The sequence below is a fragment of the Helicoverpa zea genome, chromosome 19, assembly GCF_022581195.2.
Source record: "Helicoverpa zea isolate HzStark_Cry1AcR chromosome 19, ilHelZeax1.1, whole genome shotgun sequence".
NCBI classification, from domain to species: domain Eukaryota; kingdom Metazoa; phylum Arthropoda; class Insecta; order Lepidoptera; family Noctuidae; genus Helicoverpa; species Helicoverpa zea.
Genome location: NC_061470.1, coordinates 9,339,799 through 9,365,137, shown reverse-complemented (window position 1 = coordinate 9,365,137; position 25,339 = coordinate 9,339,799). Strand labels below are relative to the sequence as shown.

At 36.1% G+C, this 25,339-nt stretch overlaps 2 protein-coding genes across 5 annotated transcripts; one reads left to right on the top strand and one right to left on the bottom strand.

The window, feature by feature from the left end:
* Positions 1-134: 134 nt before the first annotated feature.
* On the bottom strand, positions 135-13,935 carry LOC124639281 (putative tricarboxylate transport protein, mitochondrial). The gene is made up of 5 exons (XM_047176547.1): positions 13,644-13,935; positions 8,101-8,227; positions 4,123-4,346; positions 3,586-3,750; positions 135-2,409 (listed from the first exon to the last, which is right to left on the bottom strand). Exons 1-5 carry the CDS (start codon positions 13,837-13,839, stop codon positions 2,171-2,173), a joined length of 951 nt encoding a protein of 316 aa, XP_047032503.1. The 5' UTR covers positions 13,840-13,935; the 3' UTR covers positions 135-2,170.
* A 1,605-nt stretch (positions 13,936-15,540) lies between these two features.
* Positions 15,541-24,674, top strand: LOC124639384 (SWI/SNF-related matrix-associated actin-dependent regulator of chromatin subfamily B member 1-A). Of its 4 annotated transcripts, XR_006985462.1 has the most exons (9): positions 15,542-15,758; positions 16,056-16,246; positions 16,709-16,871; positions 17,168-17,315; positions 17,568-17,779; positions 18,506-18,682; positions 19,090-19,228; positions 22,491-23,694; positions 23,744-24,674. XR_006985462.1 is itself a non-coding variant. In XM_047176718.1 (8 exons), the coding sequence occupies exons 1-8, from the start codon at positions 15,678-15,680 to the stop codon at positions 22,580-22,582; spliced, it is 1,203 nt and encodes a 400-aa protein (XP_047032674.1). In that variant the 5' UTR covers positions 15,542-15,677; the 3' UTR covers positions 22,583-24,674. The 4 variants fall into 4 exon arrangements, 3 of the variants coding, with proteins under 3 accessions (XP_047032676.1, XP_047032674.1, XP_047032673.1); XM_047176718.1 differs by having other exon boundaries at positions 22,491-24,674; XM_047176717.1 differs by having other exon boundaries at positions 16,056-16,252; positions 22,491-24,674.
* The last annotated feature ends 665 nt before the right edge of the window (positions 24,675-25,339 follow it).

The window sequence follows — 25,339 nt, the reverse complement described above, 5'->3', positions numbered from 1 at the left end:
TTCGAGATGATTGGCTAGTGACAAACAATCCAAACTAATAGAAAAGGTTTTTTGTAACTTTATTTTGAATTCATAACTTACAGCTATTGTAAGTAGACTGTAGGGTTAGTCGGGTAAAATAAATAGCAATACCATTCAAATTGTCCGACAATTTTATTAAAAGAAAAAATATAAATAAATAAACATGTCAACGTCAACAAAAACTGAAATGATACAAAATAATTAACAAAATCATATTTAGCGTCAATGTGGAAGTTCTGGAATGTCCTTTTAAGATATCTTAAGGTAATTGCAAGACCATAGACAAGCTTGCTTGATATAAAACCTTAAATGTGATTCTTAAAAAGAGTTATTGAAATGCATATTTGGAACAAACCTTTGTGGACTCGATTCCCCTTTTAAACCCAGATCTTCAACATAAAAAAGGCTGAAGAGATTTTTTTTCTTACATTTTGGCAATTTATAACACTCGGGAATCGAGTTTGAGGCAAAATAGTACTATATTAGTATTATTTTCTAGTTTTTATATATATGTTAGACTGTCTAGCTTTCAGTAAGTTGATGTGCACAATCACACGAAATTTACAGAAAAATATGAAAACCCATAAACCAGCACATTTCACATAGAAAATTCATACAAACATTGGTTTAATCAGGTATATAAAAATATTGTAGAAAATCTACTTTGTACAGTAACAATCTATAAAACTTTTGGAACCTACTTCATAACAACTAGAAAGAGTCGATCAAACGGTACATTGCAAAACGCATAAAAATATAATGTAATAAATCATCCATAAATGAATAAACAATATTAAATAATACAGCCATATAAAACCCGGTAAATAAAATCACGTACATAATTCCCGCTTTGTTGAAAATCATTGAATATTAATATTATAATCAATATACATAAAAAAACCCTGGTTCATGTCAACAACTACGCTATTTTAATACATCCCTTATGGGGGGAAGCTTTGGCCAATGTGTTTGTAGTTACAGTTTTTCAAACACCCAAGGATATTAGACCCTATTCAATTTTAATTTTTTGCACTACTCATAACAAATTATTTTAAAAAATGTATCAAACACATACTACATAGTGTGCAAAAAAATATTTTATAGAAATTAAAAAAAAAACACGAAATAAAATATTAGAGCCATAAAAAAGTGATTTCAAAACTATTACTACACACACATGATGCCTTAGTACCGCATACACAATTAGCCAATTCAATATATTCTACAAATGCTCGACGCAAAGGTCAGTGACCTCAGAGGCTGCGCCTGCGATCACTAACCAACACATTATATTAACAACACAAAAACAATAGCCTACTTCAAAGTAAGTCCTATGAAAATATATTTTTTGATTTCTCTGAAGACCGTCAAAGACAAAAATACATGATGTTCTTTTATTTACCGACTGCAAACAAGCAGGTTCTGATTTAAGATAAATGTTTTTAGTAATATTGGGAAAAGCTGCTTGAGGGTAAAAGTGTGCCCTCTTATAGAAAAAGATATTATATTAATTTCATTACTTTTTGCTCAATCTAGTGTATGTAAATCTGTGACGGTCTTCAGTATGTTAACCTTAAAAATAAAATACACTTAAAACTAAAATATAGATCGCAAGCGCAGCCCCCGTATATTTTGTACAGCTACATTAAATAAATGAGTCTAACAACATAGGTTTTATGTGACGGCGTTCTACACTATGGTTCTCTAGGTTTATTAACTCCGTGAATCTATTACAAAATGTAATTTATAAACGCGAAGATTAACTTTCTTTAAAATGCATTTTGGAAAAACCACAAAAATTGAATACATATTGTCAATTCAATAGTAAAAATTACAGTCGGTTATCGATTCAGGAAATTCATTTCGATTATTATTCTCAGCTTCAGACCAATAAGTCAAAAATAAATATCGTAACGATATGCGAGGTATCATTTTTAGACATAGACTTAAAAAATGTTCTAAATATACCGCCACATAACCTACTATAATGTTAAGAATCGGTCCTCAATACGTCGTGACGATAATTTATTAGAATTTAAACTCTCTACGGATATGATCGCCTGGTGCTCTAATCACGGCACGACGTAACAAAAACCGACTCTATTCATCGAAGCCTACTGGCCAAGATGGCTGACTCTAAATAAATATTCTACTTCCAAACGTAGTTAAAAAGATCCATGATTGAATCATATATAGTGAAAGTTATAGCTACGTCAAAGACTACTCTACTTAGCCTGGGGACCGTTCCTTTGTAGAAGGCGAAGGGACCTTCGGATTTCCAGGTCTTGATGAAACAGTCCCATGTGTTCTTGTATTTGGAAGCTTCGAGTCCTTGCATTCGAGTTTTGACCACGTCAATCGGTGTGTTACCGAATACTGACGCCGCTCCTGTGAAATGGAAAAGCAAGGGATGATGAAACGTTCTGAACAAGTTAAGCGATATAAATAGAGGGTTTATGAGTTTATTTACTGAGTTTTGTTAACTTAACAGATGTACAAACTACGATGAAATGTCGATTCAAGTCGTAGCCGTTTGTGGACTATTTCGACTAGCTCGATTGGGACAAAAAAAATCGATGGCAAAGTTAACGAAGGAATAACCTCGAAACACCGACTTCTATAGCGCCATAAAATGAGTATTTTTTTTATGGGAACAAATATAATGACCACCATAAAATGCTTTGATACCCTTAGTTTTGTAACCAGAAATATCTACTGAACACCAGAAAAATAAAGTCTAAAAATGTAATAGTACCAGCTATTTTAGTCACGACTTCACTTTAAATTGTATTCGACCACCAAATTTAGTAAATGATCACCAACTCTTGACGACCAAATTAATGTATTATTTTTGCCTAAATAAGTCACTGTGATTGCCATAAAATGTAGGCTTATTACCAAATAAAGTATTATGATGCCATATTAAGTTGTGTCCGGCTTGCAATGCATGCGTGAGTGTCAGTATGACGAGTGACAGGGGGAAATGGAAGAAAATGACATATTGCGCCGACCCCAAGTAAAATTGGGAACAGGGCAGGAGAAAGAAGAAGAAGAATGTGTTTCTCAATACACTCCCTCGAAAACACACTCTTATCGCACTGTTTAGAGGCATGCAATAGACAATTTTCCACCCTAGTGCAGGAAAAGGGTCCCCATAATGTTATTACATTTATTGTATCAGGCCGAACTTATTTTTTTGGAGTCAGTTTACTTAAACAGGATAGCAAGAAGTAAAATCTTTGATTATCATTTTATATTAAAACGCTGGTATAATTTTGATGATCATTTACTACTTTTGGGATAACAATGATTTATTTGGACTCATTTTGCTTAAATAGGATAGCAGAATTTAAAAACTTTGGTTATAATCTTACTTTAAAATGGTGGTTTAATTTTGGTGATCATTTACTATTTTTGTCTGCTATTTGTTACTATAACTGGTGATCAGTTAAACATAAGCCTTTTTTTATTTTATTTTTGGACGTTTTTTGCTACGATATAAATTCCAGGATTCAATTAATGAGTATTGGGATATTTAGAATACAGAATTTAAAAGTTGCTTACCAGCCACGCCACCGAACAGCGCGACCATGTACTTGGGCACATGCTTGTCCCTGTCGCCGCCCTTGTACCAGTCTCGGAGTGACTCCATCACGAAGAACCTGATGGCCTGGTTGCTGCCCTGCTTCATCACCGTCGCTGTCACACCCTTGTATAGACCTCCGATACCTGGGGAGACAAGAATGATTTACCATTTAGACAGAAGGTTTGGTTAAGATTGACAAATTGACAAGAATTTTTGCTCTTATGAGCAAAATATCCATTTTGATGCTATTTACAATTATTCATCTTTAGCAGCCAACTGTCATAGCAATTACGTCGTCGAGACTCATTGTCGGTCATGACTGATGTTCTTAAGAGACCAGCCAGCTGTGCAGGACATATTAAAGTAAATAAGCGTATGCGATAAACAGATGAACTTTCTAGTAAAAGTTATGGTCCGATGAAACGTGTATCTGCTGAAATGACCGGCAGTTTAGAGATACTTTTGACTACAACTAAGAGCCTGTAAATGATAATAGTTGAATAAATAATACGTACCATCTTCCCTCACAATACACCTGACGCCATGGAAGAACCCTCGGTACTTCGGCTTCTCAAGCCTCAAGTCGTTAATGAACTTGACCTTGACGGTCTCCATAGGGGTGACGGCGAAGATAGCCTCGGACACACCAGCGGCCAGACCGCAAGCCAGCTTGCCGGTCGTGGACAGAGTGCCATCTTCTGTCACCATGTACAGACGAGCTTGTTCGAATACACCGAATCTGGGAAAGGGAGACAAGTCTTGAATTATATTTAAAAGAGAAGATCACTGACTTAGGAACTCATCATAAAATCTCAGAAACTAGAAATCTCAAATTGGTACCCATTTTGGGTGACCTAAAGATAAGATTTTGCAAAAAAAAAAACCCTTAGAGAAGGAAAAAGAGGTACAAAGATTGTATGGAAGTTCAAAGACTTAGTAGACGGAGAGGAGAAAAAACTTGTTTAGCATAAAGTACCAGCTTTTGCAAATCATAACAATAAGCTTGAAATCATTATCAACCGGACATAACACAACGATATGTTATGTAATGCGAGGCATTGAACAGAATGTACCCATTCTTAACGCCCAAGAGTTTTGTCACGTGTGAAGGCAATTTTTACGCAAGCCGTATGTCGAGTATGAATGCTAATGAAAACTAGACGTTGTGTTGTTATGTCTGTGCCGACTTCCTAATTATCGTATACTCCATTGTGTAGTAATTTGAATTTTGCGGCTCTAACGTGTCACAGGTTTTGGTTTATTACTATTTCTTAGACACCGGTGACTGATTAAAGGTGAAGGGAAACATCTTCAGGAACTCTGGACTTGTAAAGTCTAGGATCGTCGTCGTTGAATAAACGTGGTGATCAAAGCTCAATCCGTCTCCGTATCAGAAGCCTGAAGTGCCTGAAGATGATGAGATTTTTCCACATTAGGTACCACGATCGAATGGTTAACCTCTTGAATGCCGTTAATTAGGGACAATAGAAAATTAATTGTGTCTCAATTCAAGGGGATAAATAAACGTGGTATTTGTAGTATAAGTAGTAAAAAATCGATATTACTCAATGATAACAAAAATACGAAAACAAGGTCAGCAACAAAAATAAATTCCGCCTTTTTCAATTAAGGAAACCCCGCCGATGTCAGTGTATTGGGGTCATAGCTCCCTAAAATAGGGTCGAGCTAAATTGTATTTGGTATAGCGCGTTAAGAAGCTGATTTTTACTACAATTGTTATTGAAAAAAATTTTTTCCATTGGTTTAAAGAAAAATACGTTCGACGCCGTACAGTTCTAAATATAGCAATTGCTACCCAAACACTTGAATATGATAATTTTTCCATCTGACCGGTTTTATCGGTCGTGTTTGTGATGTCTGCGTAGTTTGAACACCTTCCACGTGCAAATTACTTGTTTACCTCCCACGATTCATGCTCGCTTAGCACATTTTTGGTAGATTGGGCAGTTGAGTGATGGTATCAGAATAATCTAAAAGATATTGTTGTTGTGATGTTGAAAGATAGTTTTAGCTTTGTCTTTATACAGTAGTCATTAAATAACTTTGCTTCTCTAAACAAAGCCATTTTGCCTGTAATTTTGCTCCGTGATGTCGGAGCGGCAAAGTAAGTTTCCGTGAAAATACCTTGTCGTAACTCAATGCCCTGTATGTCATTGAGTGTGTTTATCTTATGCAACCTTCGGCTAAGTGACACAATGAACTGTTGTTATCAGTCATTAATGCTCCACTTTGCGGTAACGTGAGATATACGTGTCGGCTGAGGATAGATTAGAGAAATGCGACTACTGTGGACTTATGTAAGCCTGGTACTTGACATTATTATACATAGTTGGATGGAATCCGAAGTGCAGGGTTTTTAAATGGTTTTCGTCTGACTAGCATTTTCCCCCATTGGAGTCGGCTTGCAGTCTAAATGGATGCAACTCAAAACTCAGGTATTCAAATGACAGCGGGGACCCACCAATTTAACGTGCTTTCCGACACGGAGGAACTCGTCATGATATAATCATCCACGGACCATTATTGATTTTAAATGAGAAAAAAATCAGTTACACAGTTTATCTCAAATTCAGTTTAACCTTTTGATAGAGTCAAAGGCTAGGCTAGACCAAGAAGGCACGTATGATAACTATTGAACGGTCTAATAACTTGTTGCACCGTTTCTATTATTGCTATGGAAATATAAATTATCATTAATAGCACTCATAGCAAAGTCAATAAGAGGTCAAGGTGAAAAATTATATCAATATCAGCTGCAATTTGATATCTAGATGCATAGCAGCTATTGGCGAATAAATACGATAAAACGAATACAATAAGAGTAATTTACAAAAAGTTTTGCAAACTATTGGCAAAATTGTAGCAGGTTTGCAAATTAAGGATACAAAGAGTCCGCTCTATCCTTGATAATTAAAAAGAAACCGAAAACATTGAAATTGTGTGAAACAATTTCGTAGTTGGCATACTATGAAAGGTTTTAGGAGCTATCTCACAGAGGACAGGTTAAAAACGCAATATTGTTTAATTATTAAATAGACGCCTAACTTTTTAACGTAAGTTTAAGGTGATGCAACTGGCTCCAACTCGATTTACATAGTTGTTGCCTGAGTCTCGTTAATCGTCAAGACGATAAAAATATCACAGTGCATACGAGTATATCAGTATGCAAACAGACAGATAACGTTGATGCATCATTATCCATAGAAGAAAGATGTCAGTTTTCTTGAAAAAAAAAAAAATACGAAGATTGAAAACATTCCGTTTTATCAACGAGCAGGATAGCACTTTTTTACCACTTTTCAATGGCGACCAAATTATATCAAAACTAAGACCGATGACACTGGCCTTCAAATTTTTTTTTTCATAATATCATGTAGATTATTTGATATCTGTTGGGTTTGTATACTCGATTAACCTCCGGACAACATGAATGCGGTCTCTTCATAACAAAATCCCTTCATAGAGCATTTTATATTTGTCTATTGTCAACTGCTTTCAAATTGCCTTGTAGAACCATCATTCCTAATTTACTCTAACGGCATAATGTACTATCATAATGGTTCCCTATCGCTCTAATTAGTGATTATGTTTTCTCCGAGACGTAGAGTGTTACGATGTTATACCAAAATTTTGGTCATCATTATTTGATCATAGATAGGTAACGGTACAATATGTCCACATTTCATGATAAGATAAGAATTACTGGGGCCCGATTCTCCTAATTTTACTTAAGCGACATACGATTGACGTTCGACTCGATTCGACTGAGATCCGATTCCGACTCGATTACGATTGAAGCGTATGTGGCATTCCGCTATTTTTTCTTTTAAATAAACGTTTTTATCCTTTTCTGTCATTCAATAATGAATCATTTTGTCTGCAAATGATTTACGATTGCAAAATGATTGTACAGCAAACTACCTTATAGACCAAAATTACCAAAATAGCAGACCAATCGCACACCAATCAAATGTCAATCGAATACGATTGGTCTTTTATTAGTAGCAGAATGCCCGATATGGTTAAAACTGCTATTGCGATCATATTGCGATTCGATTTCTATTCGATTTTGATATTATTAACTTAGGAGAATCGGGCCCCTGATAATGTTGAAACGATGCGAATGCGGTATCGTTGAAAGTACCGAATTGTTTGTTTGGAATGAAAGCAGAAAAATAGACTATCATATACAGTTCTGCTATGCTATATTTTGAGATAATTACGCATATTATCTTAATCAAATCTACGAACAATAAAGTTGCAAAAATACGTAATAATTTTAATCAGACAGCGTTTAAAATTTTGTTATCCATTTAAGCCTGCTGGTTATCATTTTATTACAGGACCTTTGTAATTCTTAACTTTTGTTTAAAATACGTAGTTGAATCATTTAATAATTAAGAAAACCGTCTTATCCGTGTTACCGACACCAAATTTCCCTTTTCTAATTAAATAATTAGCTTAAAAATTACCTGACGGCAGATTTCGGTATCGATCCATAGATGAGTACGCTGAGTCCTCTGTATAGGCCGAAGACTCCATGTGACTTCACAGTCTTCTTGACACAGTCTGCTATACCCGTATACTTCTTGGCACCTCCTAGAAGAAAGACCATTTGGCTATGTAGAAGAAGTTTACTTTGGAAGGTCAGTTGTAGTTACCCGATGGCAAACTATCTTGGGATTAGCTGTATCTAAAAAGACTCGGAATAATCTATTCATTTTGTCGTAGTTTACGTTTAGGGTAGACATGGGCGCCGCCCCAGAATTTTGCGGCGGCGGCGCGCTGATGAATTTTACACAGCGGCGGCGTGACGCCGGCGGCGTGACGCCGGCGGCGTGGATGATATACATGTTAATAGATTTGCAATTCCTTTCGATTCTAATAAAATTATTCTTGCTGTCATCCTTATAGTCATTGCCATTTCCCTCCAACACTCATACTCCTTTCATTCATATCTCCCATTTCAATCATCTAATCTACCACCGCATTTCTAAATTGCTCCGCCAAATCGGCCCTTTCCAACCTGTGCCATTTTATGTTTGGAGGTAACTTTTCTTTGCCCTTTATTGACTTTATTGTAAACGCCACTTCCATAACAAGGGGTCTGTGTTGCGAGACTACACTTTCACCCGGTATAACCTTACAATCTTTTATGTTCTTCAAATTACTGCGTCTAACCAAAAAGTAATAAATTTGTGTGGCACGTGGACCGCTTTTATAGGTGATCCTGTGCTCCGAGTTCTTCTGGAACCACGTGTTGACCACTGCCAGATCAAACGCAGTAGCCGGTAGCAACAGGGCTTCACCCTGTCGACATATAGCTTACATAAGGTGTTCGTTGACCTTGAAAAGGCATATGACTGGGTACCTCGTGAGGTTTTGTGGTGGGCCCTTAAGGAGAAAGGTATGCCAGGCTCGAATCAACTGCACATACTTCATGTGCAGTTGATTCGAGCGATGTACGGCAGATGCAGTACACAAGTCCGGTCTACAGCCGGCACTACCGCCAGTTTCAGTGTAGGGGTTGGCTTACATCAGGGGTCGGCGCTCAGTCCTTACCTCTTCCTGTTGTTAATGGACGCCCTTACAGCGGACATACAGGAGGAGGTTTCCTGGTGTATGCTTTTCGCCAATGATTGTTCTGGTGGGGGAGAGTGGGCCAGAGGTCCAGAGCAGATTGGAGGCATGGCGGCTAAGACTGAAGACGGTAGATTTAAAGGTCAGCAAGAGCAAAACCGAGTACCTACATTGCGATTTTGGCGGTATATCAAGACCCATGACCATAACCCTAGCCGGCATGCCCCTACCAGTCTGCTCCGACTTCCGGTACCTTGGTTCACTCGTCCAAAGTGACGATGAGGTGGACAGGGATGTTACGCATCAGATCAATTCTGGATGGATGCAGTGGCGACAGGTAACTAGCACTATTTGTGACCCACCGGATGCCCCTCAAACTGAAGGGCAAAATTTACAAATCCGTAATAAAACCTGTCGTCCTGTATGGATCAGAGTGTTGGGCATTGAAAAAGAAGGATGAGAATAGAGTGCATGTAGCAAAGATGAGAATGTTGAGACGGAGGTGTGGGGTTAACAGAATGGACAAAGTCAGGAATGAGTATATCAGAGGAAGCCTTGAAGAGTTTGTCGTGGTATGGGCATGTGATGAGACGGTGTGAAACGCATGTCACAAAGAGTGTGCTAAGTAGACCGAGGAAAAGATGGATTGATTGATGACTGAAAGAGGACGTGAAGCAGAAGGGAGTGGATGTAAGTATGTCTGACAGAGAGGAATGGAAGAAAAAGACATGTTGCACCGACTCCAAATGACTTGGGAACAGGGCAGGAAGATGATGATGACTCGGAGTACTTGTAGCGGGTATACACAGCAGAGCCCTTGCAAATGTAGACAGCCATGGAAATTCTGTCTTCTTCTCATTCCAAAATGATGGAAGGTCCGCATTTTGGAAATGGGTCGATCCCCAATAGCAGAAGCAAGATATTGCCAACATTCTTGATCTAATGGATCATCTTCGATTCCATGACCAACAGCACTATGTTTTTTGGATAGTTTACTCAAAATTGATGAAAACTACTGATATTTAAAGAAACTGAAGTGTCCATTTCGTTCAGATAGGCAGTCGCTCCTTGTAAAGCACTGGTACTCAGCTGAATCCGGTTAGACTAGAAACCGACCCCAACATGGTTGGGAAAAAGGCTCGGAGGAAGAAGAGTATTGCCTAAATAATTGCGAACAAAATGGCACGTCTTAACCTAACTCACGCCGCGCAGCTAATGTCGGCGGCGGCGGCGGCGCGCGGGCGTGTCGCGGCGTGGCGACGCCGGCGCGGCGCCCATGTCTAGTTTAGGGTGACAGAGATACAATTTAGTTTGAACAATTCATAAAATTAAGCGGCCTTTCAGGATTCAGCAGATAGTTGTTTAGGGGCTTATTTGAACTCCGCTGTTTTTTTACATGAATTTCTACGTTAGAACAAAATTTACAGAAGTCAAAATATAATAATGTAGTATGTAGATGTAGCATCAAGTTAGTTAGAGAGACGCCAGCAAATTTTTCCGACACCTAAAAAAAATATTACGTTGTTTACAACAGATTTCAGAGATGTATGCCAAATATACAGGATGTTACGTGCATTATGGACTATGGGCACATAAATCTATCGAAATGATACCTGCCCAACGCAGCTGCATGCATAAAAATAATTTCGGCTTAGAGAATGAGAAGTGGCGTTTTTAAAAATAATCTCGCGTAGGAAGCTTCGTAGGAGAAATGTTTTTTAGATGTGGTTACCGAATGCATTTGCAAACTGCTAACCCTGGGATTCTATAAGAACGAAACATTTTTAACCGACTCAAACAGTGAAAGTGGAGGGAGTACGTCATATTTTCCGGCAAAATATTTGTCATAAATCTTTAGCTACGCTATTTTCATTACTTTTGCGCACATGTCGAGGAAAAAAAATTGCCAGTTATGTCTTGTGCTGGAAAGTGAACGTAGAAGATACTTAGATTTAGGCAGCGAAACGAATAGCTACTAAAGAGGAAAGTGGTGCGATGACGTCTACTCCACGAACTACTAGGATTTGAAATGAACTTGCCATAAGGACTGGAGAATGAGTCCTCCGAATGTTATCAAATTCAAAGGGAGGTCCATTCGATCAATCAAATGTGCGAATAAAAAATACTCATGTTATCATTTTAGGAAAGTAGGTGTCTTTTATGAGATGTTATCGAAATTTCATAATGCTTTATCACCTTATCTGTTGATAGCAAAATAACATGAATAACATACATAGGTAGATGAAAGTAAGAACTCTTTGATGTTCTCTGAAAGAGTGGAAATAGTGACCAACTTTAAGTTTTCCATTAGGTACATAAAAGTGGTTTGAATTATTTTTTTTTCACTACAATAAAGACTGAGGCGTAACACCCGTCATTTAGATACCAAATAAAGATAATACTTTAGGTAATATTTATCAGCAATGACCCGCGTAATAGGCATTTGACAAAAATCGTAACATTACCTACAATTTGCAAAAACGTGATAATACTCGTAATGTATATGAAAATCACGTGATATCTCGTTAAAATGACCTTGAATTGATTAGGTCAAGTTATATATACTACAGTAGCTTAGGTTGTTAGCCTTACTGTCAGTCAGCTAACAGCTGGCTTCAATGATCTGAATGCGTGATTATGTGTGCGATACTGTGTCGCTTTTATGTCTCATTGTTTTTATGCACATTGGCCATGTCTATGTTGGTATTAAGTCTATGGTCCCTTTATTTTTCTGGTGAAAATGGGACCAGAGAAAGAATTGTGCGAGCAAGTGGAAAATAGAAGGACTCTTTGCATAAATTAAGGGATCCATGAAAGATTTTTTTTCTGGTTGAATTTCATTATAGCCTTTTTAAAGAAAATTAAAAATTGCAAAACTATTTAAAAATAATTTCAACACGAGTCACTGTAAAGAACATGCATATACATACTTTGTTTGTTAGGATTTTGTCCTTTGCCCTGTCGGTCAAATACAAACAGATAAGCTGCTTTATACCAGGATCAAGTTATCTCAGATTTGATATAACTGGCAACTTGACAGCAACCGATAAGTGTATTCAATATGAAGTTAGAAAAACAAACATACATCATAATCTATGTTCATAAAATTGTAGTCTTCCAAGTTGGTATTAATTTCATAGAAAAAAAAAAAACATAAAATACTTAAGTGTTTTTGTCATCTTTAAAAAACACAACAGGATGTTTTGTTAAGAGTTGTTCTAATAAGAACTAGGAATTGTTAAAAATGTAATGCAAATAGATTTATTAGATCATTTAACTTCATCCAAGTTGTTGCTAAGTAGTGGCTGGAATAATATTACTGCTATGGAATGGAATGTCAAAAACTTTTGTAAATATTGATTTGACAGGTGAATGATAATTGACAGCTCTAAGTAACACAAATTGTTCTGTTTCCATTATTCTATCATCTGTTGAGTTTCTTACCAGAGATATAATTTGACATTAGCCCCATACTAGTAATGTCAAATTCCTATACCTATATTTAAACCACAATTGGTTAGAGATAGAATATTGAGAATGAATGCCAGTTGGTAAAGTATTTGAAGAAAAGAATGTTTAGGGCTCATTTTGGACCCTATTACTTGGTACATAGAGTTAATAATACAATAGTAAGTTAAAGACACTACTTGAAAGTAATTGAACAGGTTCTTGCATAATTTAAAGGTAGTTAAACAATTGCCTATTTTCCAATTAGAATCTTTTACCTAGTTCATTGTTGCTAGCTATTGTTTTTACGCCGATTATTATTTCTTTTAAGATACTTAAGTGCTAACTGCTTTAAGTGCATTATTATGTTCAAAATAAGGAAAAATTATTCCGAAAACTATAGGATGAAGTAGCATTAATTAAATGAATGTGTGAAGGAAACAATGTTTAGGACAATGTAATATTTAGCAGAGTATTATTATCATAAATGAAAGTATATGAATCCTAGAAATAAATATGCAATAAGCAATCATTCAGTCACGTAAGATAGTCAATTGTCGCGCCGAAGGAAAAGACCTTGAATAATACTATTTTATTTAAATGTTCTGACATAACTCTAGTCGCGGACCAAAGTCCATTGCTTGGACAAAACAACATTTTTCACCGAGCTCTTGGAGCAGAGATATCGAGCGAAAAGTGCTTCCCTAGAACCCAAGGTTATCTAACCTAGAATTATTTATTAACTTTACACTCCAATAGGAATCTAACAAGACTTCTATTGAGAAATAAAAATAAATATCGCAGAGATAACAGAACGAAAATAAATTGTGACTGACGTCCGAAAAGTTGGAACATTATTTTTAGCGAAGTTTTTTCTATTCTACACCTGCTGTGATGTTTACAAATAAGAATACATGTAGTAACACGGAAATATCGATTGGTGAATGAAACTGAGCGTATGTTTGAGACATTAACTAAGTAAACTAACCTTTTTCGTCTAACTGCAGTTGTGTTTTCACGTATTCCGTCGGGAATGTTATACAAATTTCAATGCCACCAGTGATACCGCCGGCCACAACACCTTTCAAACCCTTCGCCTTTTCGCCAGCCGCAGCCGCTGCGCCCGTTTCCGACATCCATGGCCTAGAAAATGGATTTTTGAATGCTACTGGTCTGTTAGACATTATTATTTCTTTAAAAGGCACTTGTCGATTACGACAGCGGCTGCGTCGACTTCCCTCTCGGACTATGATTTGGAAACTAATGAATTGAATGAATGGATTTGGTAGTTTGGTAAAGTTTGGTTGGTTCTCAGGAAATAGGAAAATTTTTAGGGACACGAAAAAAGTATCGATGCTTTGTGGTATCGAGTACATTCCAGTTCGATACCGATACTTTTGTACTCGATACTTTGCATTCGATACTTTTACTCAATAAGTACTTTTTCCCAGGTATCGTATCGAATGAAGAATTTAATTTAACTGCGCTTTCTAGCTCACTCGTTGAAAACTTTTTAAGACATTCGTCTTAAAAAAAGAAACGACATTTGATTTCTGGAGCCACCATAAGAAGTTGGCACACACTAAAAAACAAAATAATAAAGCAAGTTCTTCATCTTCATCACAGCCTGAAATTTAAGGATGAATTAAGCTACTACTTATCGGCACAGGTTTCGCCACTTTCAGTAGATCCCTTAAAACAATGGGAAGATATGAAAGTAGTATTCCCAAAATTATATAAATTGGCACGAGAATGAATATATCTATCAATCCCTGCGACGTCAGTACCTTCAGAACGATTATTTTCTGAAGCACGAAGTACCATCACAAAAATTCCAAAACCAAAAAGCTCAACAAACTTCTATTTTTAAGTGACTACGGAGGAGGAATGGGATCTTTAATCTACTACGCGGGTGAAACTGTGGGACACTGCTAGTTTTTAGCATACCTCAAATAACTTAATATTGTTTCCTTTTGCTACATTTTCGATTTGTTTCATTCATTCCATTTTCCATTTTTCTATTATTCTATTAAATTTGTGTACCAATACCATTTGTTTTTTATGTCCTGCTGAACTGAAGTAAAACTGACATTATTTACTGACTGATATTGACCTAGCAAATTTTGATCTAAAAAGTACTCGATACCTTGAAGTATCGATACTTTTGTTTCGATACTTTAATGAGTACGATACTTTGTTATCGATTCTACTCATGAGTACGGTATCGATACTTTTGCTTCGATACCGTGTCCCTAAAAATTTTTGGTACTGGGACCTGTGTTGCCAATCAGACATTTATTTTACCCAAGAAATGAACTATGGATAAAAATATCGAATGAAAAGTCGTCGATGATATGATATCATCACCAACCCGGGTCGGGGTGCGTCTTTCGCTTTGCCTGGGGATATCATTAGGGGGCATCGATGAACCTCGCAGACAGGGGCGAGATGTGTTATGTAGGTACTCTCTTATATGTTTACCTTATTGAATCCCCTACATAGTTCGTTATGTACCTACTCCCTTTTCTATTTTAATTTTATCGATCCTTAAATCTCTTTATGTATCCCGGTGTATGTAGTAAAAGTCACAATATGTACTTACAAAATAGGTGTCATTTCAAACTGTAAATTTCACGAAAGTTAATACACATAGTGTATTCTAAGCACTAGATCCACCCCTAGATGCAAGTTGATAACTTGTCAGGAATAGGAATCAAAGGTTCAGAAATTAATGTTGTAAAAACAACAAATCTTTTAGCAAAAAAAAACGCAATGCGCTGACTTCTCCATGTCGCTATCGCAAATCGGTTTTTTTACTGTGGCAACATTATGTTGACAGCTTTTCGGTCATGCACTCGCCCGTCTGTCGACATGTTTGTAGTTCATTTCATTCACTCAAGTGTTGATTTTCGTTCAATTTGGCGAATTTGTGGTGATAACGCTGGCAAAGATTTTATAATTATCGTGATAATAAACATTGTTACTTAATTTTATTTGTTAGAAGTTACGAAAAACAGAGAAAATGGCGTTGAGAACTTACGGCGATAAGCCGATAAGCTTTCAGATAGAGGAGGGTGGAGAATTCTACTGTGTCGGCTCAGAGGTTGGTGGCTTTCATTTTGTTTATTGACGCTTTCAACATGATTTACTTCTGCATCACACTATTTATTGCTTTATATTCCTTTACTGGAGCCAATCTAAAGTACGCAAACCGTATTTTGCGAATCCAGCAGTTATGACAACGTTAAACAATCCAAATCAATGATGCATGCTATCTTATTTCATGACTACTTACCAGTCTGTAATATCACATCGAATTCGTTATTAACTATCCAAGCTGATCTTAAACATGAATTTAACTAGATCACAACACATTTCTATGTGAAACCTAACATTCCAGGTCGGCAATTACCTACGGTTATTCCGTGGGTCTCTCTACAAGAAGTACCCGGGTATGGCCCGGCGTACTCTAACCAACGAGGAAAGGAAACGTCTCATTGACAACGGTCTAGGAGCTCACGTGCTGTCCAGCTCGGTATCCCTCCTCAAAGCTTCTGAGGTTGAAGATATAATTGAGGGCAACGATGATAAGTATGTGTACGTTTTGTGATTAATATTTCTCTTTTAGGTGATGAGTTTGAGTATGATTTGAACTCAATGATACGTTGGTGAGTTGTTAAATGGTTTTCGGTGATCATAATCACTCATCGTTTAAAGCTTTACTCTACTAAGTTGCAACATATCTTGGGAAACACTGGAATACTTGGGAACCTCATTATTATCTTATTTTCATCATTATAAATTATCATTCTCGGTTGTGGATCTGCATAACGGTTTATTATTTTGGTTGTTTGGTTTTTCATAATAAAATCTCCTTTATTAACCCTGGTAATGGCCATAAACAATTTTTATTTTTGTTTGGTTTCATAACAGCAGCCTGAAGTACAGGGTGCGTTTTTTTTAGTCTAACCATCTTTTTCATTGTACATAGCTTCCACTAACAGTACCCGAGTTAACTGATGTCCTAATTTAACAGTAACTGTGTATGATTAGGTACAAAGCAGTGTCAGTCAGCCAGGAGCTGGCTACACCTAGGGAGAGCAAGAGTAAGAAGCCACACAACCAGTCATGGCTGCCAGTTATGCCAAACTCCTCGCATTTGGATGCAGTACCACAAGCCACTCAGATAAGCAGGACAAGGGTACATAATAAAAAGGTGAGTGTACTATCTTGATAATTTTGTAATTTACTGTCTAGTCCAGTTGCTGTTGACTCAATGTATATAAATTGTATCCTTTCTCAAAAGAGACTATCTATGAAAAGTATCCATACACAAGAGAAATTTATAGTTAATATACAGCTGTCTTCTGTCACAACAAGACTCATACCCTCTTATAAATAAACATGGCATAAGGAAAATGGTTATCTCTTTCTTATTCTTGCTGTAACTTTAATCTGTTTATCAATAAGAGGGTCATAGAATAGCCCTTTTAACAAACCTTTATGTTCCAGGTGCGCACATTCCCTCTGTGTTTTGATGACACAGATATGACTGCAATGTTGGAGAACTCTTCACAGAAGCAGATACTGGTGCCCATTAGATTGGACATGGAGATTGAGGGACAGAAGCTGAGGGACACATTCACATGGAATAAAAATGGTAGTTGCTTTATTGCATTTTTTATTTATTACAATTTTAATTCAATTCATTACTTTATATATATTGTGTCCTATAATAACAACATAAAACCTCACTCCTGTTTAACTTCAGAGTTTTGTTTATTGCAGGGTTCATGAGGATTCATTTTTAATTAATGGCCTGTAATATAACACTAGACTTCTCCCCTAGAGCCAGAACTAAAAAAATATTACTTCTTATTTACATTTCTTTGCATTTTTTTCTCTATTTCAGAATCAATAATAACACCAGAACAGTTTGCGGAAGTGTTATGCGATGACCTTGAACTGAACACGAGCACATTCATCCCAGCAATAGCTTCGTCCATCAGACAGCAAATAGATGCGTTCCCGAGCGAACCTCCCGCCATATTAGAGGAGCAGCCTGACCAGAGAGTTGTCATCAAACTGAACATACATGTGGGCAACACTTCGCTAGTCGATCAGGTTGGTTTTACATAAAGTAGACTAACTTACACAGCCAATTTCCACCCTCTATGTGTTATTGTGACGTATAAGCTATGCTATGCTATGCTGAAACTTGCTCTCGGCAGGACCTAATGAGCGCATCCGGCCGTGCTCTCGCTGTGGCGGCATATTGGGCTGACATAGTGTAGTCTCACTATAAGACATGTCATGTCGACACGAAAGAAAAAGAAGAAGAAGCTATGCTATATTATTGTCAAGTTTCATACATAAAAACGTTCATGTTCATAATATTATAAGACGTATGTTTGTATAAGATGGATGTGTTCAACCATCTAACTGAACATACACTAAATGATTGTGCTGTGCGAAACATATAGAACAATTTTTTTTTAAAAGGTGGTTTCAGAAAGAAGACTATACATTTAGAACGCTACAATTTAAAGTGTCTTTTTACTGACTTCAACAGGACTGGTGGGCTTTTTGGGTCTGTCTTTTGTAAATGTTGATGTTCAAAAAGTACTGTTTTGCCTCCAAGTTTGAATATATAATATTGAGTTTGAAATTGGATACAAACAGACATGTGTTGCTGGGGAGTTTGTTGCACCACTTCTTCTTCCCAGCAAAAACACATAGGAAGTGGTGAAGGGTGGGCGTTTTGGGGGCTGTCTTATGTAAATTCCTGACGTTCAAAAAGTACTGTTTTGCCTCCAAGTTAGAATAAATAATTATGAATTATAATTTCAGGTGGAATGGGACATGTCAGAGAAAGAGAACAACCCGGAACAGTTTGCTATGAAGCTGTGTGCTGAGCTGGGGTTAGGCGGGGAGTTCGTCACCGGTATCGCTTACAGTGTGCGAGGACAGCTCAGCTGGCATCAGAGGACTTATGCTTTCAGTGAGGCACCGCTGCCTGTTGTTGAGGTATGTTTGTTTTTAGTTATACTATTTCATGGTGAAATGTTGGAGATCTTTTTGCATGAGAATATCAAAGGTTTTAAAGTGTTATTGCATATTTTGAAGGTTTTCTGCATATAATGCGTTCTATCTCAATGGTTATAAGAGAATTTAAAATCACCACCTTGCCCAAATTGGACAAGAAATGGTCCTCATAATGCTTCCAGTCACTCTTACTTACTTGCCTCTATATTGGAATCTGGTGGAAAAAAAGTAACCTTGAGATATGTCCGATTGATAACTCACATTTTTTTTATATAACAGATAAACCATGAAATTATTTACATATACATTGTACAGACCTTGAACCTTAAGGATTGCCAAATCAGTAGTCTCTTCACAATTCTTATAATCATAACTATATTTACTTGCAGACACCATACCGCCAACCATCAGAGGCGGAGCAATGGGCGCCGCACCTGGAGACGCTCACCAACGCGGAGATGGAGAAGAAGATCCGCGACCAGGACCGCAACACGCGACGCATGCGCCGCCTCGCCAACACCACGCCCGGTTGGTAGACACACATACACACAGACACACAGACAAACATACACACAGACACATATACAAAGTATACCGATTAGAGATGCAAATACTGATAAATGTCTTTAAAAAAGTCGTAGGATCGCCAACACCACGCCCGGTTGGTAGACACATGTGTGTCTTACATACACATGGACACACACACAAAAAGTATACTGATTAAAGATGCGAATACTGAATACATGTCCTAAAAAAGTAGTTGCCGCATACGCAGGCTTGTTAACATCACGCCCGAGTGGTAGACACACATACAGTTACAGAATACAGACTTACATTTGTATAGTGTACTGATTTATATTGAAAATATGAGTAAGTTAAAGTGCGATCAGGACTTTATAGTGCACATAATGATAAAGAATGTAAAATTCTTGCAAATGCAATTTTTATTTTCACAATACTGTATTTGATATACACTGATTCTTTAGTATACGATTATACTATGTATCCAAGGTGTTTAAAATACAAGTATACCAATTTGTATACCCCTTAACATAAAACTATCCAAAAAACTATCTAGTAAATCAAGATCAATTTATTTTCGTTTATTCTGGTATTATACTTTTACAGGAAGTCAAGGGTTTTTATTTCTGAAATAGACCTTACACATTAGGCTTAGTTTCAATTAAATATTTATATGGAATGGGTAGGTAGGTATTTGTATGAAAAGATACAATAATGAAACAACATCAGTATACTAGTAGGGAGAAGTCATTTATTTTAGAATAACGTAGGATAAACTACACATATGAGTAGACGAGATACAACTTTGGTATAAGGATATCATCACACTGAAACAAAACTTAAATCAGTATAGTTCTCGCAAAACTCAATACCCGCTTACTGATAAAGCGAGCGGCTTCGTGAGGCAGCCTCTGACATTTGCCGGAGTGCCTTGAGTGAGCGCGGCAAACGCACTGAGGCGCCGTTAAGCATCGACAAAACCCGACAACGCTCGGCTCGTGCGTTTGCCTCGGGGGAGGCACGTCTTGACCGACCGAGGATATGCCTCGCGAGGCTGCTTTCTCAATCAGTACGCGGCTAACGGCGTTCCGCATCTAACTTCAGAGCGCAAGTACGCGCATGTGTTCATACCCCTCTCCCACCTCCGTCACCCGTTGACACCTAATATTGGTATGCGCAGCAATTCGCGCAATGTTACGTGACGATATGAAGTTTAGCGAGAGCTATATCTACATACGCAAACACTTAACACAATTTTTACCGATACATAATATTACTTTTACAAACAAGTTGTTATTATTTTAATCACTTAATTATTATTTTGTGTATGTACTTAATTACATTACTGTATTTAGCAAAACTTGTCGCTTATTACAAATTTTGGTCATAAATTAATTCTGAATAGACGCAGAGGCTTTATTTATTTATTTCAAGCTGAATTATACTCGGTGGATATGCGTCTTTCAATAATTTATTTACTCAAGTTTAAAGCAGGATTGCACAACTATCCACTGAATACATTTATTGCTAAATTACTAATGGCCGGTTTCTGAGCACCACAGTCACTGTCCGGGTTAATACCCTCAAAAATAATAGGGAAACTGTCGACAAAGGCATTGAAAAGCTGGAAATATCTATATATATATCATGCTATTTTATTCTATAATTTAAAGTTGACAATGGCAGTCAACATAATATTAAGCTTTAATTGCATTTAGTGGACAGTAGAGCAATAATACAAAATCTGTAATTCGCGACATCAATGTGCTTATAGAAGATATTTTACAAAATCGATTAACTCGAGTACTATTTTACATCACAAAATCGTGAATCTATAAGCATAGATATTTAGTAGTATAAGACATTGGTAAACAAAGCTGCCTCCATAGTCAATAAATACCACATAAGACATTGGTCTTCCACAATAGAGCAATGTTGTACTGTAATAGAAAGCAAAGATTCGATTTGAATATCAAACGATCGATTAACTCTCGAATGATAGAATCGGAACGTCTGTTTATGTCACTGGAAAGTTTTGCAATAATGGATTACAAAATAGTCATTTAAATTAGGTGCATTAAATATATTGAATGGGTTGGTTTTTGAAATATATGCGATTTGAATCGATATAAATAGCTAATCAAGTAGAATATATTAAATCACAATACATATTTATACAAACGAGGAGCGCTTTTTGAGGCTAACTTTGTTTGCAGTTACAGTCAGATCAGTTTTAAAATAATATTTAATTATTTATAAGTATTAATATAGTGTTACAATTATGGACTGAGGTATTTAATTAATACATATGTTTGATGTTGATACATATGTTTGACTGCTTAAAAATGGTAATTTAACGATAAACGCTCTTTCAGTCTTCCGAAATACAAACAAATAATAAACACACTGTGAAATAAGATAACTTAATATTTTATTGTTTCTTGTTGTGTTGATCACATAATTTCTAAGACTGATGGCCATTTTTAAGCAGTCAAAATATTGAAGCATAATCAACAAGTCGCGGTGACAGTTTATCTCAAGTATTTTCTAGTTAATTTTACAATTTACAATAAATTAATTAATAAACAAAAACATTAATAAAATGAAAAACGTATTGATGCCTTTCATGAGTACAATTTCATAATAGATGCAATATAGTTAAGGTTTTAGTAAAATCCGCACGAAAAAATTATGAACCAAATTCAGTCACTGCCAAAAAATCAAAGTGAATAATTAATTTAATAATATTTATATGTTCGATAGTTTTTTCGTGCATATTTTACGCGTTCATGTAATGTATTAAGAAAGTAAGTGGACTGTTAAAATTCTATCACATTAAAGAGGAATTTTCCAAAAATTGTTCCTTTTTGTTTCATTTTTAACCTCATTTTGTTTAACTAACCTAATGTTTGGCTCGCAAAGGGTGATTCAATTGACACAATCTGCTTACCATTACAATTTTGAATTACATGGCAATAATTATGTTAACACTAAATTGTTTAGTCTTCCAAATATATTTGACGAAAATGCGTTTTGTATTAACTATTTTTTTAAGTATTAACAGATTTTTTTAAGTATTAAACTTTAAAAAATCTGTTATTCTGGTGACGTTTAAAATGTTTCAATATTCAATTATAATATTTTAGATAAAGACTAGACAATTTCGTTGAACTAGCAACACTCAAACATAATATTGCCATACTTAAAATTTATATAAAAAAAAAAAACTAAATTAATAATCGACTAAACGAGTTGTTTTTGGTGACAGATGTGTCCTTGAGTCGCGCCGTCAACCGGCTGATCCGAGCCGACGAAGCCCTCTTCCAAACTACCCCAGAAAAGAGGAGGAAAAAGATATAAACAGGATATAACAACATGAGAAAAATGCTGTGTCCTCTTACTATAGAAATATATTTAGTTTACATACCTACATTATAAAGTCCTCTTGGGTCCATTTTTGTTGACAACATAAACGTTAAGTTTCTGAAAGTAACTAATTACTATGAATATTCCCATTCAATTTTAAAAGTAAACACTTGTTTTAAGAAAACCTGAAGTTTATGTTGTCGTTAAAAATGGGCCCGAACATTGTCATACATCTGGTTTGCTGCTGACCACTTCGACTTCATACACTCCTGGTACTTTCAGCTGTAAAGTTATACGTAGGTAATTTCTATTTTACTCGCCTGATACGAATTATTAAGAACATAAGCTTTTTATATAGATTCTATTTTTATTGTTTTTAAATACATTGCTTTAGTTTAAACGTCTGACGGGTATACCGCTGTTTCATATTCAATAATAATTTTGCCATAATGTGATATTAACTTGCCAATATAGCACATTCAATGGTGGACACAGCAACTTTATTTTTTATTCCATATTATTATAAATCTTGATGTAATCGTAAGTTTCAATACGTAGTTATTTCCATTTAGGGAGTTTAAAGCGCTGTCTATGAGAGTTCAGTTAAAAAAAAAATAAAGTGTTGCCCAAAAGAAAAAAAGCGACAAGTCATTTAGCACTTGAAAAGAGTTTTCATAGCAATTGCCTTTTTAACACATCAGTTTTCATCCGACTTCCAGAAAAGGAGCAGGTTCTAGATTCGATGTATGTTTTTTTAGCCAGCGTTAACTGCTCTCTCTACGACAAAGTGAGTATGATGGCCTAAGGCATATATTCCTAGGGTAGTTTGTAATTGTCTGTGAAGCCTAAAAGGCTGTTTAAATCGTCTGTAGTTATTTCGATTCTTCAGTTGATTTGGTTTTACACCGTGGAGGAAAAGATGAGCGGAGATGCCATAAGGCAGTTAGGTCAAGCACCTTCTTTTAGGTCAACCAAAACAACCCGAATGGGTCGTTAGTTCGTTAGTGAACTAACGACCCATTCGGGTTCTTTCAAGATAAATCTTTGACACAATCTTTGTCATCATTTTTGATGATTGATAAGCATATTGGTTTAAAAATATGGGTACTAAAAAAACTGCGTGCGCAAATGCTGATTAACTAAAAAAAGCGTATGAGCGTAGCTAGTAACGTTCATCACCCCCGACCAGCTACATTTTGGCGACGCTACTTTCTTAGGAGATTTTCCATTATGACATCTACACTCGTCATTTTGTTCTCCATGTTTGACACACACAATTTGACGTAAGTAATGTGTGAGCAAGAAGCGAATATATATCCGCTGTTATTTCTTATCCCATTCTTTATACACTATACATACTTTATACACGGGTAGTATATAACTTCTTCTAACAAGATTAAATATGTGTTTATCGATGAGCACATCACATAATTGTATTTGATGTGTTCAAGTCAACAGAAAAAAATAGTATCATTCATCTAATATTTTAACAAATCTATTGAGATTATATCGAAATTATTCATGTGCATTTATCATTTTCCAGTTTCGTGTTGTGAGTTTAAATGTAATTTTGATAATAGTTTGTTTGGTTCTTACAGAGATTCGATTTAGTAAGTAATATAAGTCGATTTTCGGGATTGGTTGTAATTTCATTTCATACTGGTTGTAAGTAAGACCTAGTTTTGGAATAGTTAAGGATATAAATAGTATTTAATATTATGTGACTTGGGATTAAATAATCGTGTCATTATATTAAATAGATCTGATTTATTTTAAGGACTACACAAGCAGATTCAGCTCTCTGAAAAATATTTCTTACCAATTTTATCATCAATGTACTATTCTATCGTTCGATTTATTCATAGGCACAAGTTCACCGAAAACTTAAACGTCCGTTTGTCTTTAACCGACTGTTTACTTTGAAAATGGGACGTGAAACAATAGTAAACAGTTGTTTAAAGAAAACGGACGTTTATGTCGTTGGTGAAGGTTGGCCTGAGTTAATTAGTAAGTTTTAGTGCTGAGATATAAACAGGCCTCATATCTGTGGTTAGTGTTTAAGATAAATAAAGACATACGTATTAAACACTTGTTTTATTATATTTCTAATTACCTTTCAAGACTGATCTAAATATACCGTGATAGAAAAAAAAAAACTAAATTTTAATAGGTATATCATAGGTAGTTCCGTAGACAGGTAAGACCTAAAATCATGATCAAATTCAGAACATACCTACCTATTCAGAACATGCCATTTTCGTTCGTGATTAATATCTAATACTAATATCTATATCTAACTAACTTCTGCCCGCTATGGTCTTTCCCGGATGGTGACAAAAACTATATCCTATGTCCTCCCGGGTCTAAGCTATCTCGCCTCTAATTTTCAGCTTAAACGGTTCAGCCATTCTTGAGTTATAAAATGTGTAACTAACACGACTTTCTTTTATATACATATATGGATACTAATATACCCATCATACATATATTTCTATCCTTGATTGCAATCCCCTAACATGAAAAGAGACGTCACAAATCCTCATCTTATCGTCTAAATCCCTTACGAAAGCAAATTCTCAGCGGATCGGAATAATATTCACCTTTGTGCGCTCCAATAGGTGCCATCAATCACTCAGCGTATAGCCGACGACGTATAATGGAGAAGAAATTATGAGCAACGACATATTCGGGTGACATAGCTACCAGGAGCGCAGAAATTAGAGGATATAGATTTGGTGATTGTTTGGCTTT